Raw genomic sequence first — 16,196 nt, forward strand, 5'->3', positions numbered from 1 at the left:
CAGTTGTTAATTGCAGGGAGACTTGCTCCTTTTTCTCTAATACTCTCTTCACTTGCAGGGGCCTGGGAACATCCAGAATATAGAGAAGGCAGAGAAGATGGAGGAAGAGTGATGATATTGACCACACTCCTTCCCCGCTTCACTGCAAGAAAGGCCCGAGCCGGGGCCAAGCAGAATTTTGAATTAGGTGTGAGACTGATGTTAAACTGGACTGGCCTGGACATTTCAATGCCTAAAATAGAGGTGCAATTACTAAAATGAGACTTGTCACTAAAATCTGTGGGATTCAGGATTCAGGATAGATCCTGAATAGATCCTTATAGAGGGAGAGATTCAACAAAACTTGCTTGTAAAGCTATGGTTAGAGAGAAAAATAAAGCCCTTTCCTTCTGGACTTAGCTCATTCAATAAACTGGTTTCATAATTAATAGTTATAAAGAAACTAGCCTTAATGAAATTGTATTAGAGTCATCTTCTGTCTGCATTAGCCCTTCCTTCTCTTCAGGAGAGCACTTACTTTCTTCCACAGGCCCTTTCCCAAATGGTAAATTTTCTCTAGCCCCTGTTGGACTTGGCCCCTAAACTAAAAAATCCCTAAGCCAACAAACAAAACCAAAACAGCAAACAACAACTGGGACTTCCCTGGTGGCGCAGTGGTTAAGAATCCACCTGCAAATGCAGGGAACACAGGTTTGATTGCTGGTCTGGGAAAATCTCACGTTCTGTGGAGCAACTAAGCCTGTGCACCATAACTACTGAGCTTGCGCTCTAGAGCCCGCGAGCCACAACTACTGAGCCTGCATGCCACAGCTACTGAAGCCTGCACATCTAGAGCCCGTGCTCTGCAACAGGAGAAGCCACCGCAGTGAGAAGCCCGCTCACCACAAGGAAGAGTAGACCCCGCTCGCCGCAACTAGAGAAAGCCCGTGCACAGCAACAAAGACCCAACACAGCCAAAAATAAATAAATAAATAAATTCATAAAAAAAGCAAACAACAAACTATGTCACACCACCTAAATGATCAAATATTTTTAAATGGTTCCACAAATATTTTTAAATGGTTTCCCACAAAATACTGTTGACAGTATTTAGAAAATATAGAATATATTTTATATGAAAATATAGAATTTTGGCATTTTCAAATAGAATTAAACAAAACCTGTATTTTTGCCACATATGAAACCATACACATTTCAGACATATGAAAGCTCTATCATAAGAGATCAGTTTGTTTTTTAGATAAAGATGTTCTATCTCCAGGAATCCTCTGTTTCCTCTTTTGAATTCTTCCAGTTGCAAGTAGCAGATACCAACTTGGGAAAGGGCGTGTTTATTTCAAGGATACAGAAGTGTCTCATGGACCCATGCAGCTTTTGTGGTATTCTTCCCTCCCTTTTTTTCTACTGCCGCCCCCAGCTGAGTCTGCAGGCCATCAGGGACAGAGTGTGCATGTTCCACTCTGTAACCTGGAGCAGAGCATCCGCTGTCCCGACTAAGCCACCAATATCTCTCACCTGTATGACTGCAGTAAACTCACTGGCCTCCCTGCTTTTACTCTTGCCTCATACATTCTCCAAACAGCAATCAGAGTAATTATTTTTAAAGTATAAATTATTTTAAGCCACTCCCCTGCTTAAAACGTTCTAATGACCTCCCCTTGCAGTAAGAACAAAAGTCAAGCTCCTTGTCATGACCTGCTGTCATGGTGGTGAGTGAGGATGGGGATTGAGGAGTGGGGAGCAGGGTTACATGCCTCATGACCATTATTGAGAAGAGTGGTGTAGGGGTCTGCTAAGGCTGCCCTGACAATATACCACAGGCTGGGTAGCTTAAACCACAGAAATGTATTTCTCACAGTTCTGAAGTCCAAAAAAGGAAGAGATTGGCAGAGAAGATGGGATGGAGGGGTGTGAAAGCATGGCTAAGAGACAGTGACTGGATGACTGGGATATAAATGGAGGAGAGAGTGAGTCTTAATGAGAACACGGAACACAGCACTGGGAAAGGAGGAAGTCACTTTCTGTCTAGATTTCTGGAGATTGGTTTGATCGGAAGAGAATTAGAATAAATTACAGGCAGATAAAGAGACTTAAAGGGATTTCTAAAGCCACAGGGACTTTCTGTTTTTTGTTTGTTTGGCCGCATGGCATGTGGGATCTTAGTTCCCAGACCAGGGATCGAACCCACGCCTCCTGCATTGGAAGCACGGAGTAAGGAATCTCAACAGAGTCAAGTCTAAATATGAAGTAATTTTTGTGAGCAGATTTCAGACATCTTCAGCCCTTTTGAGGTATTAACAGTGCACTCTAGCTTAACATTTTCAATCTCCAATTCCATCTAAAGGTCTTCTCCTTTCCCCATATCATAGGGTGTAGCCTTACATCATAAACACTGGTATCTCAATGCTGCTGACTCTCTCACTGCTGCCTCTTTATGTATATGTACCTGGGAAATGTGAGGATGGGGTGATGGTGGGGATTGCACTGTCTGGTTCAACTGCTTTAGGAAGTGCTTGGCCCAAATTGTTGGGAGCTCTCCTTAGAATATGGGGTAAGTAACACTTCCTAGTCCTTGGTTTTGGACCCAAGTCATAGGAAAAGTTCCAGTCAACACCCTATACCATAATCAGTAGAACCAACAGAAGGGAAACCAAAATTGTCAGTAGGCTATTGAATTATATGGCAGATGAACAACCTAAAAATCTATTCTAAATTTGGATTAAATCATTTAAAAAAGACATATAAAAAATCAAAAAGGCATATTCATAGCAATAGGCAGAGAAAAATGGTATGGATTTATGTCAGTTGGTTCAGAGAGTTCACTTCATGGAATGTATCCTAAGGAAATAATTGCTCATACACATCCTAAGAAAATGGATGAACATGATGCTTATTGCAGAGTTGTTTATGATAATAATGTGAAGTTTGGAGACAACTTAAAAAGATTGCTTGAATACATTGTTAATTAAAATATTTTAAAAATACATTGTAAATAAAATGGAATATTATTCAGCCAATAATGACGAAGCTGTAGGTGGATATTTACTGATATAAACAGACATTTATGATGCATTATGGATTAAGAAAAGCAGATTAGGGCTTCCCTGGTGGTGCAGTGGTTGAGAATCTGCCTGCCAATGCAGGGGACACGGGTTCGAGCCCTGGTCTGGGAGGATCCCACATGCCGCCGAGCAGCTAGGCCCGTGAGCCACAACTACTGAGCCTGCGTGTCTGGAGCTTGTGCTCCACAACAAGAGAGGCTGCGACAGTGAGAGGTCCGCACACCGTGGTAAAGAGTGGCCCCTGCTCGCCGCAACTAGAGAAAGCCCTCGCGCAGAAATGAAGACCCAACACAGCCAAAAATAACAAATTAATTAATTAATTAATTAATTTTAAAAAAGAAAAGCAGATTACAAAACAATACTTGGTCCAGTGCCATCTGAGGGGGCGGGTGTGTGAATAGCAATTTGGCAACAGGTATCAAGAGCCTAAAGCATGTTTATATATATATTAAAAAGTCTGGGGCTTCCCTGGTGGCGCAGTGGTTGAGAGTCCGCCTGCTGATGCAGGGGACGCGGGTTCGTGCCCCGGTCCGGGAAGATCCCACGTGCCGCGGAGCGGCTGGGCCCATGAGTCTGCACGTCCGGAGCCTGTGCTCCGCAACGGGAGAGTCCACAGCAGTGAGAAGCCCGCGTACCGCAAAAAAAAAAAAAAAAAAAAAGTCTACATGGTTGCTCCAAAAATGATATTGGTGTATCTCTATATGGTAAGTTATTATTGATTTGAAATTTTGTTTTTATTTATTCATATTTCCTGTTTTCTTCAGTAAACATTTATTACTTGGATAATAAAAAAATCAAATTAATTGAAAAATTATGTTTGAGGAGATCATATACACATATATCTATCTGACCTTGTTATGAAGAATAACTCTCTAAACCTAAAAGCAACATATAGCAGTAGTCTGCTGGAGCTGGTTTGTACACACTTGTGAGAACCAGTGGTTAAATATTCAGAAATTTTGCAGGCAGGTCAGTTGGTAACTAGAAATCAGCTATACTGGAAATACTTACACCATAGATATTGGCAAGTGCTAAAAAATCAGGCTTTTTATTTTTGTTTTGTAACCTGGTTCACCAGCACACAACTAACTGATAGTAGTAGCAAAGAGAAAGTCAACTTACCTGTTTATATAAAACGTTATGTACTTATTGGTTCAAAAGATCATGGGATAAAAAGATAAACAATGAGGGAAGATGTTTGCAGAAAGTGTGATGGAGGGTTAGTGTCAGTAACATAAAAGAGAATGTATAATTAAATAGTAAAATCATAACCCTGATATAGGCAATGACGTGAACAAGTAATTCACAGAAGTGATAGAAATTATCAATAAACATGAAAACCCATCCAAGACATTTATTTACTCCTTCCAGGAATTTATCCTAAGCCAACAGTAAAAACCTTGGACCAAGATTGTGTACAAAGTTGCTGGTTAACATTTCATGAAGCTAAAAGAGGAACCCTCCCCTCAGGTCAGTAGCTGGAGACAGGTTGGCCTTAGCCTAAGATTTACTCAGGTGGCAACTTAAAAAAAAATTGCTGGAAAATTTTAAGTAGTTAAGGGAGAATTAGTTAAATGCTAAATGTCCTAGTGATGTCATCTTTCATTCCCAGCCAGCTTCATGGGGCACAGTTTGAACTCTGGGGTCAGGTTGGAAAGAGGAATTGTACTTTCTGTCAGGAAAATAGGGAGGGAAGGAAGGAATGGAACACAGCTGTGAGTACAGCTGACCCTTGAACAAGATGAGTTTGAACTGCACTGGTCCACTTACACACAGATATTTTTTCAATAAATATGTACTACTGTACTACACTATTTGCGGTTGGTTGAATCCAAGGATGTGGAACCACAGCTACAAAGGGCCAACTGTAAAGTTATAATCATATTAGGCACCCTTAACACCTGCTTTATTCAAGGGTCAACTGTACTAACTCCACTGGGAGAGGCATCTCCCAAACTAGGACACTGTGGTCAGAGCATTTGTTTTCTTCCTTGTTGATTAAGAAACAATACTTCTGCCTCTTCCGGAAAAAAAAAACACTCACAAACTAGAAACGGATGGGAACTTCCACAACCTGATAAAAAGCATAGATGGAAAACTCACAGCTAACATCATACTTAATGGTTCTCAAAGCTCTTCCCTAACATTTGGAGCCAGACGAGGATGTCTGCTCACACCACTTCCGTTCCACATTGTACTGGGAGTGCTAGCCAGGGCAGTTAGGCAAGAACATGTTATAAAAGGTATCCATCTTGGAAAGGAAGAAGATGACATTTTGCAGATGACATGATGTTAATTGCAGAAAATACTTAGGAATCCACTAAAAAGCCATTAGAACTAATACACAAGTTCAGCAAATTTGCAAAGAAGATATATAAATGGCTAATCTACACATGAAAAGATGCTCAACATCATTAGGTATCAAGGAAATGCAAATTAAAACCATAATGAGATACTGTTTCATTCCCAGTAAGAAGGCTATAATAAAAGTCAGATGATAACAAGTGTTAGCAAGGATATGGAGAAATTGGAGCATTTATACACTGTTGGTGGAAAGGTAAAATGGTGCAGCTAGCCTGGAACTCCTCAAAAGGCTAAACACAGTTACCATACGATGCAGCAAGTCCAAGCCTAAGTATCTACCCAAGAGAGAGTATGTCTACCAAAAACTTGTACATGAATGTTTATATATTCATAAGAGCCATAAGTGTAAACAACCCAAATATCCATCAGCTGACGAATGGGTAAATAAAATGTGGTATATCCATACAATGGAAAGTTATTTAGCAACAAAGAAATGAAATCCTGACACACGGTTCAACATGGATGGATCTTGAAAACACTAGTCTAAGTGAAAGAAAAAAAACCATACAAAGAACCACTTATAATATGATTCCATTTATATGAAATATCCAGAATAGGCAAATCTATAGAGATTAGTACAACCTGTAGTGATTGTCTAGGTCTGAGGCAAATGGGGCATTGGAGGGTGACAGCTAAGGGGTGTGGTTCTTTTCAGGGTGATGAAAATGTTCTAAATTGCTTGCGGTAATGGTCGCACAGTTCTGTGAATTGATCTGAAGTCACTGAATTGTACACTTTAAATGGGTGACATTTTTTATGGTATATGAATTACATCTCAATAAAACTTCTGTTTTAAAAAAACAAACAACACGTACAGGTCCATCTAATTGGCAGAATATTTACATTGCCCTGGATCCAAAAAGAAACACCTGGGTATGGAATCAAGAGTGGGCAGAAACTGCTATTGAGAGAAGTAAAGAGGTGCCTAGGCTCTAAGATATGGAACCTCTGTTTTGAGTTAGCTCTTTGAGCTGCTATCGACTGGACTTAGGCTTGGACTTATTTGCATGGCTGTGATAACTCCATCTAGGCTCAGGCCATCCAATATGGTAGAGCCACTAGCCACGTGTGCCCATGGAACACCTGAAATGTGGGGAGCCCAGATGAGATGGGCTGTGAATGTAGAACACACACTGGATTTTGAAGACTTAGAATGAAGAATATTATATATGATATCTTATTAATAATGTTTTATATTGATGGCATGTTAAAATGATATTTTGGATATACTGGGTTAAGTAAAATATTTTAAAAAGTTAAAAGAAAGCATGTTCTTTGAGAATTAAAGTTTTTCCTTAGGTGAGGTGGATATATCAATGCCTGGGTGTACATAATTACAAGTATGTTTGGCCCCTGGTTACCTATTACAGGGGTGGTCCCCAACTCCCGGGCTGTAGACCGCTACCGGTCCACAGCCTCTTAGGGACCGGGCCGCATAGCAGGAGGTGAGTGGCGGGCAAGTGAGTGAAGCTTCACCTGCCGCTCCCCACCGCTCCCCATCGCTGGCATTACTGCCTGAACCATCCCCCACCCACCCACGTCTGTGGAAAAATTGTCTTCCACGAAACCAGTCCCTGGTGCCAAAAAGGTTGGGGACTGCTGACCTATTGGATAATAGGGAGAAAAAAAAAGAGGCGGGTGGGCAACTCAGAGTGGGGATGAGCTTGAAGGGAAACACAGGACTTTTTGAGTGCTAAAGTGCTTTCTTTCTGCCCTGCTGACTTCCCTGTCCTGGGCATTAGTTTCTAGATTTGGTTCACAAAATCAAATGCCTTTTGGGAGCCAGGAACTGAATTGTTAATCAAAGAGCCCCCTTATCTCCATTTATGGACCTGGGGGAAGTAATGGTAAGTGAGAGTGGAAGGGGGGAGGACGTTCATTCTTTCAGTCACAAAAATATATTTATAGACATGCCTCCCACTTAAACAAGTTGTGAGGGGCTAGGAGGAAACAGAGAGAGACAGAATAGTACAAGTCAAAAAGAATCTCAGGGTTCTTAGGGAAGTTGACTTTGCTTGCTGTGGGAGAAAAGCTGATTCCAGCAAGAATTGCATCCAGCTTGTATAGGACATCATGCAGCACCAGGCTGAGCACAAGTTCAGAGGAAGACAGCTAGCTAGCATTTCTTAGCTTTATTTGCCCATTTGTTGTTTTGTTACTGTTGTTTTAAAAGACCAGAGTGGAGTTATGAGGTTGGATTCCTTGAGCATGCCGACAACAGCAACGAACCCACAGGAAATGTCTTGGACCTTATCGGAGAAAAGAGATTGTTAGCTAGCGTGTTTTTCACATGGAGATTTCAAAAATCACTTTTTGAAGAAAGTTTGAAACATCCATGGAAAAAACTTTGAGCACCAGATTTTCTCTGAAATCCAGTTTGTCGGAAAAGACATGATTAGCATCCATTTGGTAGAAGCCCATGAGTGATCTTCTCTATGAATGAGTTTTAGCAAAACTTTGATCTTGACCCCTCCCTCTTCCCACTTTCAGCCACCTTTAATAGTGGCCTGATCAAAAGTCAATTAGAAGGACTTCCCTGGTGGCACAGTGGTTAAGAATCCTCCTGCCAATGCAGGGGACATGGGTTCGAGCCCAGGTCCGGGAAGACTCCACATGCCACAGAGCAACTAAGCCCGTGCACAACTACTGAGCCTGCGCTCTAGAGCCCACAAGCCACAACTCCTGAGCCCGCATGCCACAACTACTGAAGCCTGTGCACCTAGAGCCCATGCTCCACAACAAGAGAAGCCACCGCAATGAGAAGCCCACACACCGCCAGGAAGAGTAGCCTCCGCTCGCCGCAACTAGAAAAAGCCCGTGTGCGGCAACGAAGACCCAATGCAGCCATAAATAATAAATAAATAAATATATGTATGGGAAAAACTTAAAAAAAAAAACCTAGTTACAACAGAAGTATTATACTTAACATTGATGACTCTTACATGTCTATATTAATCAAACCAACAAGCTTAAGCCACCTTCAATACCAGATATCAGTTTAGTAGTGAATATTATCCAGATAACATGAACCTGAAATTCATTCTGCCCAGATTATTTTCTATTTCTGAGTATTTATATAAGCACTTAATTTTTTTAAGCCTATTAAGTAGAGCTCTTTTACAAATTCATTTTTTGCAATATCATACACCTACAACACACGTAGATACATATGAACACACAAACAAACACAGAGGCCTTATAGTACCCATTTCAAAATTTCAGCCCTCAGTCAGGTATAACATAAAAGCCATCAGTTACAAGGGGCTGGATTCAAACTGGGTTTCTAGCAGATGAACAAACCCATTTTACTAGTGTTTACAGAAAAGGCACTTAAGATTTCTATTTATCCTTGACAAGTCAAGTTCTAAATTACTTTACCCTCTTTTTTAAAATTTCCATTTAAAAAGATGTCAGAAATTAGGGTTCCTGAAAAGACCAGATAGGACATTTGCATCTCAAAGGTACAGGCAAATTCCTCCTAGGATGATTTTGTTTCCCCTTTGTTTAATACTTTCAAGGCTTTGGGAGTGGCAAAAGGATTGGTGAGTTTTGGATTATTTTTGGAACCACACCTCTGGTCCTGTAAAGACTACATTTATAAAACAAGGAAGTTTTGTTCTCCTTTTCAAAGAATTGGGTGGTTACCTCAATGATATTGAAGGACTGACATACCCATTCACCTATGTTGGAAAGTTTTACTTTTCCTCATTCAGCTTAGGGGAGAAGGCCTCTTCCAAAATTCCTATCAGGGTCTGAATATCAGCTATGGTCAGTTTAGTCAGACCAGTGGCCTCCTATTTTGTTAATCTACTTCCAAACATTTTTGAAGATCTTCCTTAGGTTTAAGAAATTTGTACCTTATATTTAGACACTGTATAACCCTTTTTACTTAATCACTGGCTGGATATCTTTGGCCAAGCCCGGAACCTCGATATTGCACATTCCAGGGCCTACTAAGGCTTCTATTTTAGCTTCAGATTTTTTTTTTTTTTTTTTTTTTTTTTTTTGCGGTACACGGGCCTCTCACTGTCGCGGCCTCTCCCGTTGCGGAGCACAGGCTCCGGACGCGCAGGCTCCCCGGCCATGGCTCACGGGCCCAGCCGCCCCGCGTCACGTGGGATCTTCCCGGACCGGGGCACGAACCCGCGTCCCCTGCATTGCAAGGCGGACCCTCAACCACTGCGCCACCAGGGAAGCCCTTAGCTTCAGATTTTATCTGTTCCTTTTTGCTTTTTGTTAGAACCGTTTGGTGATGAGGGTGGTTCCCTTGCCCCTCGAGAAAGAGTGGCCCCTAACTTAGTTAACAAATCTCTTCCCGTTAAAGGGATGGGACAGTCAGGCATAAACAGATAGGAATGTAAAAAGAGCTGGCCATTCATCTCAGGTGTAATATGATGGTTTCATAAATTGAGTGCTTCAGATAATGACTATAAATGAAAGGGCAAAATGGAGGTTGAGCAAATAGAAGATATTTGAGTCAACTAATTAAGCTAGATAGAAAACTGAAGCCATGCTTTCATTAAATGCTTGAAGACAGGCAGTTTTGATACTGACCAGGGTTCTTGGACTTCCCCAATAAATAGAAATTGACTAGAGGCCAGACAGGAAACTCAGGCAAGGCTTTATTGGGGCCCCTGCCACAGCAGAGGGGAGCAAGAACAAGTAACAGTTTCCCTTGCTTGCTGGCCTGAGGTGGAGGGGGGTGGCAAGCTGGTTCCTTATTTGGGGTGAGGTTAGGGGTGTATCCAGGGGGGTCGCTGGAGGCGTGGCTTGGTGGTTTGCCCGCCCCTTTGTGGTGCTGTGTGCAGTGGGCATGCGCAGTACCCTGCTTTTGCTCCCGACACCCTGTTTTTGCTCCAGGTTCTTTAGAAGCGGCAGCTGGGCTTTTTTGGTCTTTTTGTGTCTTTTGTCCAGAATTTGCCCCAACTGCACATGCACGCAGTTATTTTTAGTCCCTTATAGTTGTTTTGGGGTTTTTTTGTTGCTTGAGGAGTCATTTGTCCAGATACAAGCACTGCAGCACTGCCACAAAGGGTCCCAGGTCCCAGCTTGTCTCAGTTTTATAAATTTAAATTTGCTGTGATGGTTGCCGTTGTTAAGCAAACAAAGACCGCTTTCATCTTGCTTGTGGTGGGTTCACTGTGTGCTAAGCACTCACGTCTGTGTGTGGGATCCTGTCTCTGCCCTTTGTCTCTCCAGTCACACGCTGTGCACCATACCTGATGGTGCTGACCACTACTTCCTTGAACTCTGGAGTTTGGCCAGAAAGTTAAAAGATCCCCAGATTTGGATTCAGGTTTAGGAATAAGTAGGGAAACCCACTCGAGCCATAAGCCCAAACCACTTCTACTTCAATATAGCTTATACAGGATGGTTCTGTTCTGAGATATTAGGCACTGGCCCAGGCAGTAATTGAGTATTATTTTTATTCTCATTGAAATATTTCTCCTTGTATGAGTAGCTCTTTCAGGAAGCTAGAGAGGAAGACTTGGGTCATGTCTGGGTCTTTCAGCCAAATACAAACAATGACATAAAAATACCACCCTTACTTTTTTTTTTTTAATTAATTTAATTTTATTTATTTTTCGCTGCGTTGGGTCTTCGTTGCTGCGCATGGGCTTTCTCTAGTTGCGGCAAGCGGGGGCTACTCTTTGTTGCAGTGCGTGGGCTTCTCATTGCGGTGGCTTCTCTTGATGTGGATCACGGGCTCTAGGTGCGTGGGCTTCAGTAGTTGTGGCACGAGGGCTCAGTAGTTGTGGTGCACGGGCTTAGTTGCTTCTTGGCATGTGGGATCTTCCTGGACAAGGGCTCGTACCTGTGTCCCCTACATTGGCAGGAGAATTCTTTTATTTATGGAACTTTTGAATTTTATTTTATTTTTTATACAGCAGGTTCTTATTAGTTATCTATTTTATACATATTAGTGTATATATGTCAATCCCAATCTCCCAATTCATCCCACCACTACCACCCCTCCCCCCGCCACTTTTGGTTGCAATGGTGAATGGGATTGTTTCCTTAATTTCTCTTTTTGATCTTTCGTTGTTAGTATATAGGAATGCAAGATATTTCTGTGCATTAATTTTGTGTCCTGCAACTTCTACCAAATTCATTGATTAGCTCTAGTAGTTTTCTGGTGGCATCTTTAGGATTCTCTATGTATAGTATCATGTCATCTGCAAACAGTGACAGTTTTACTTCTTCTTTTCCAGTTTGTATTCCTTTTATTTATTTTTCTTCTCTGATTGCCATGGCTAGGACTTCCAAAACTATGTTGAATAAGAGTGGCGAGAGTGGACATCCTTGTCTTTTGAATAAGACCAAAGTTAGGCACCAAACTGTGTGTAGGTAAAAAAAGGTAATGCAAAAAGAATCCTAATTCAACCACACAGGGATGGAACTCTCAAAAAAGCCATGGGGAGGTACGTATCAAACATAGAAAGTACACCAGCTGTGAATCCTAATGTGAGCTCTAAAGGATCTTGGGGAGGTTGGGGTCAGAGGACTTGCCTTGAATGTGTAAACCCATCTGTATTAGTTTCCTGTGGCTGTTGTAACCAGTTACCATAAACTTGGTGGCTTAAAACAACGGAAGCTTGTTCTCTCATAGATGTGGAGGCCAGAAGTCTAAATTCAAGGCATCAGCAGGGCTGCACTCTCTCCAGAGCCTCTCCGGCTTCTGACAGCTCTCTGGCTATTGGCATTCCTTGCCTTGTGGGTGTATCATTCCACTCTCTGCCTTCATATGGCCATCTTCATATCTTCATATGGCCTTCCTCTCCATGTCTTTGTTGTCTCTGTCAAATATTCCTCTGCCTTTCTCTTGTTTATAATTTTTTATGCTTAAAAAATTCTAATTATTTTTTTTAACTGAAATGTAGTTGACGTACTGCCTAATGATTTGACATTTGAATACATTATGGAATGATCACCACGATATGTCTAGTAACCATCTGTCCCCATACAGAGTTATTGCAATATTATTGACCATATTCCTTATGCTGTATATTACATCCCCGTAACTTATTTATTATATAACTGGTGGTTTGTACCTCTTAATCCCCTTCACCTATTGTTCCCACCCTCCATCCCCCTCCCCACTGGCACATATTTATTCTCTGTATCTGTGAATCTGTTTTCATTTTGTTCATTTTGTTTTTTAGATTCCACATATAAGTGAGATCATGTGGTTTTTGTCTTTCTCTGTCTGACTTATTCCACTTAGCATAATACCTTCTAGATCTGTCCATGTTGTTGCAAATGGCAAGGTTTCATTTCTTTTTTTTTTAGCGGCTGGGTAATATTCCATTGTATACGTATACCACATCTTTATCTTTTGTCTACTGATGAACGCTTAGGTTGCTTCCGTATCTTGGCTATTGTAAATAACGCTCCCTCTTTTTCTTATGAGGATAATTGTCACTGCATTTAGAGACCACCTAGATAATCCAGGATGATCTTCTCAAGATTCTTAACTTAATTATCTCTACAAATACCCTTTTTCTAAATTAGATAATATTCAGTTAGGAGATTAGGACATGGTTAGGAGGCAGACATATCTTTTTGGGGGGGAGGGTCACCATTCAACCCATTACATATCCATATTAAAAGTTATTTGATTAGAGATAATATAATTGTTTATAAATATGTACATTTTCCTGGTTTCAGGTTGTGTGACTCCAAATAATGTAGCCTTCATTTAATGAGTCTCTAGTAAAAAATGTTTAATGTCAGCCATGCCTAATTTAATACAGTCAGTTAATGTTGATTTTTTTCCCCCTAGGATCTGTATCTGTATCAAGATGCTCTGAAGAATAGCAACTACTCTTAGGATTGTCTACTGTTACAAAATGACTAAAACGAATTCTAGCATCTTCCATTTTGCCATCGTCTTCATATTAATACTTGAGATCAGAACCCAGTTATCTGATGAAAGTGAATTTTTAGTTGACAGATCAAAAACAGGTCTTACCCATGTTCCCAAAGACCTGTCCCTGAACACAACAATCTTAGATATATCACAAAACTACATTTCTGAACTTTGGACTTCTGACATAATATCACTATCAAAGCTGAAGATTTTGATAATTTCTCATAATAGAATCCAGTATCTTGACATGAGTGTTTTCAGATTTAACCAGGAACTGGAATACTTGGATTTGTCCCACAACAAGCTGGAGAAGATTTCTTGCCACCCTACTCTGAACCTCAAGCACTTAGACCTCTCATTTAATGCATTTGAGGCTCTGCCCATATGCCAAGAGCTTGGCAACATGTCTCAACTAGAATTTCTGGGGTTGAGTGCCACACAGTTACAAAAATCCAGCATGCTGCCGATTGCTTATTTGCACATCAGTAAGGTTTTACTGGTCTTAGGAGACACATATGGGGAAAAAGAAGACCCTGAGAGCCTTCGAGACCTTAACACCCAGAGTCTGCACATTGTTTTCCCCACAAGAAATGAATTCCATTTTATTTTGGATGTGTCAGTCAGCACCGCCGTAAGTCTGGAACTGTCTAATATCAAATGTGTGCTAGATGATAATGGGTGTTCTTCTTTCCAAAATGTTCTGTCAAAACTTCAAAAGAATTCAAGGTTATCGAATCTTACTTTAAACAACATTGAAACAACTTGGAATTCCTTCTTTATGATCCTCCAGTTGGTTTGGCATACAAACATCAACTATTTCTCAGTGTCAAATGTGAAACTACAAGGTCGCGTTGACTTCAGAGATTTTGATTATTCTGGTACTTCACTGAAGGCCTTGTCTATACACCAAGTTGTCAATGAAGTGTTCAGTCTTCCACAAGATTATATCTATAAAACCCTTTCAAATATGAACATCCAGCATCTCACAGTGTCTGCTGCACACATGGTCCACATGGTCTGCCCATCCCAAATTAGCCCACTTCTGTATTTGAATTTTTCCAACAATCTCTTAACAGACATGGTTTTTAAAAACTGTTCAAACTTAGCTAATTTGAAGACACTCAGTTTACAGATGAATCAGTTAAAAGAACTTGCAAATATAGTTCATATGACCAAGGAGATGAAGTCTCTACAACAATTGGATGTTAGCCAGAATTCCCTAAAGTATGATGAAAGTGAAGGAAATTGCCCTTGGACCAGAAGTTTATTAAGTTTAAATATGTCGTCAAATATACTTACTGACTCTGTTTTCAGATGTTTACCTCCCAGGGTCAAGGTTCTTGATCTCCACAATAACAGAATAAGGAGCATCCCTAAAGATGTCACCAGTCTAGAAACTTTGCAAGAACTCAATGTTGCTTCCAATTCTTTGGCCCACCTTCCTGGATGTGGTACCTTTAGCAGCCTTTCCATACTGATCATTGACTATAATTCAGTCTCCAACCCATCAGCTGATTTCTTCCAGAGCTGCCAGAAGATTAGGTCCCTAAAAGCAGGGAACAATCCATTCCAATGTACATGTGAGTTAAGAGACTTTATCCAAAGTGTAGGCCAAGTATCAAGTGAAGTGGTAGAGGGTTGGCCTGATTCTTATAAGTGTGATTATCCAGAAAGCTATAAGGGAACCCCACTAAAGGACTTCCGTGTATCTCCATTATCCTGCAACACAGCTCTGCTGATTGTCACCATTGGGGTCCCTGGGCTGGTATTGGCTGTTACCGTGACTGCCCTCTGTATCTACTTGGATCTGCCCTGGTATCTCAGGATGGTGTGTCAGTGGACCCAGACCCGGCGCAGGGCTAGGAATGTACCCTTAGAAGAACTCCAAAGAACTGTCCAGTTCCATGCTTTTATTTCATATAGTGGGCATGATTCTGCCTGGGTGAAGAATGAGTTAATACCAAACCTAGAAAAAGAAGATATAAGAATTTGTCTCCATGAGAGAAACTTTGTTCCTGGCAAGAGCATCGTGGAAAATATCATAAACTGCATTGAGAAAAGTTACAAGTGCATCTTTGTTTTGTCTCCCAACTTTGTCCAGAGTGAGTGGTGCCATTATGAACTCTACTTTGCCCACCACAATCTCTTCAGTGAAGGATCTAATAACTTAATCCTGATCTTGCTGGATCCCATTCCACAGTATTCTGTTCCTAGCAGCTATCACAAGCTCAAAGCTCTCATGGCCCAGAGAACTTATTTGGAATGGCCCAAGGAGAAGAGCAAACATAGACTTTTTTGGGCTAATCTAAGAGCATCCATAAATATTAAACTGATGGACAAAGCAAAAGAAATAAGTCACACACAAATATAAAAATATTCCTCTGCTGCGTTCGGAAAAAATGTTGCTGCTTTTGGAAGCTCCAGCAATGACTTTATTTTGCATCAATATGGATATAAACATGATTCTGAATTTAGGATGTAGATAAAAATGGGTATGTCCTTTCAGGCCCCAGTTCCCCATGTATATGTGGTCATAAAGTTGATGAAATGTTATAATTTCTATTTAAACAGTTAATTTCTACCACATGAGTGATTCACCTAATTCTTTTTTTTTGTATTTTTGAATTTAATTTATTTTTTTATACAGCAGATTCTTATTAGTTACCTATTTTTTAATATCTTTATTGGAGTATAACTGCTTTACAATGGTATGTTAGTTTCTGCTTTATAACAAAGAGAATCAGCTATATATATACATATATCCCCATATCCCCTCCCTCTTGCATCTCCCTCCCACCCTCCCTATCTCACCCCTCTAGGTGGTCACAAAGCACCAAGCTGATCTCCCTGTGCTATGCAGCTGCTTCCCACTAGCTATCTATTTTACATTTGGTAGTATA

At 40.8% G+C, this 16,196-nt stretch overlaps 1 protein-coding gene across 4 annotated transcripts in view; it reads left to right on the forward strand.

Annotated features, from left to right (window-relative positions):
• Positions 1 to 15,852, forward strand: part of TLR1 (toll like receptor 1) — a 43,867-nt gene extending 28,015 nt beyond the window's left edge. For 2 of the 4 annotated variants that reach the window (XM_033421654.2, XM_049708994.1), the window contains exon 2: positions 13,210 to 15,852. In XM_033421654.2, coding sequence (XP_033277545.1) covers positions 13,277 to 15,667 — 2,391 coding nt within the window. In that variant the 5' untranslated portion in view covers positions 13,210 to 13,276 and the 3' untranslated portion in view covers positions 15,668 to 15,852. Of the gene's footprint in view, positions 1 to 4,287; positions 4,533 to 13,209 lie in introns of those variants that run through there. The other 2 variants (XM_049708995.1, XM_004266234.4) reach the window with 2 other exon arrangements.
• The last annotated feature ends 344 nt before the right edge of the window (positions 15,853 to 16,196 follow it).

Source organism: Orcinus orca, chromosome 4 (genome assembly GCF_937001465.1).
Source record: "Orcinus orca chromosome 4, mOrcOrc1.1, whole genome shotgun sequence".
In the NCBI taxonomy this organism is placed as follows: domain Eukaryota; kingdom Metazoa; phylum Chordata; class Mammalia; order Artiodactyla; family Delphinidae; genus Orcinus; species Orcinus orca.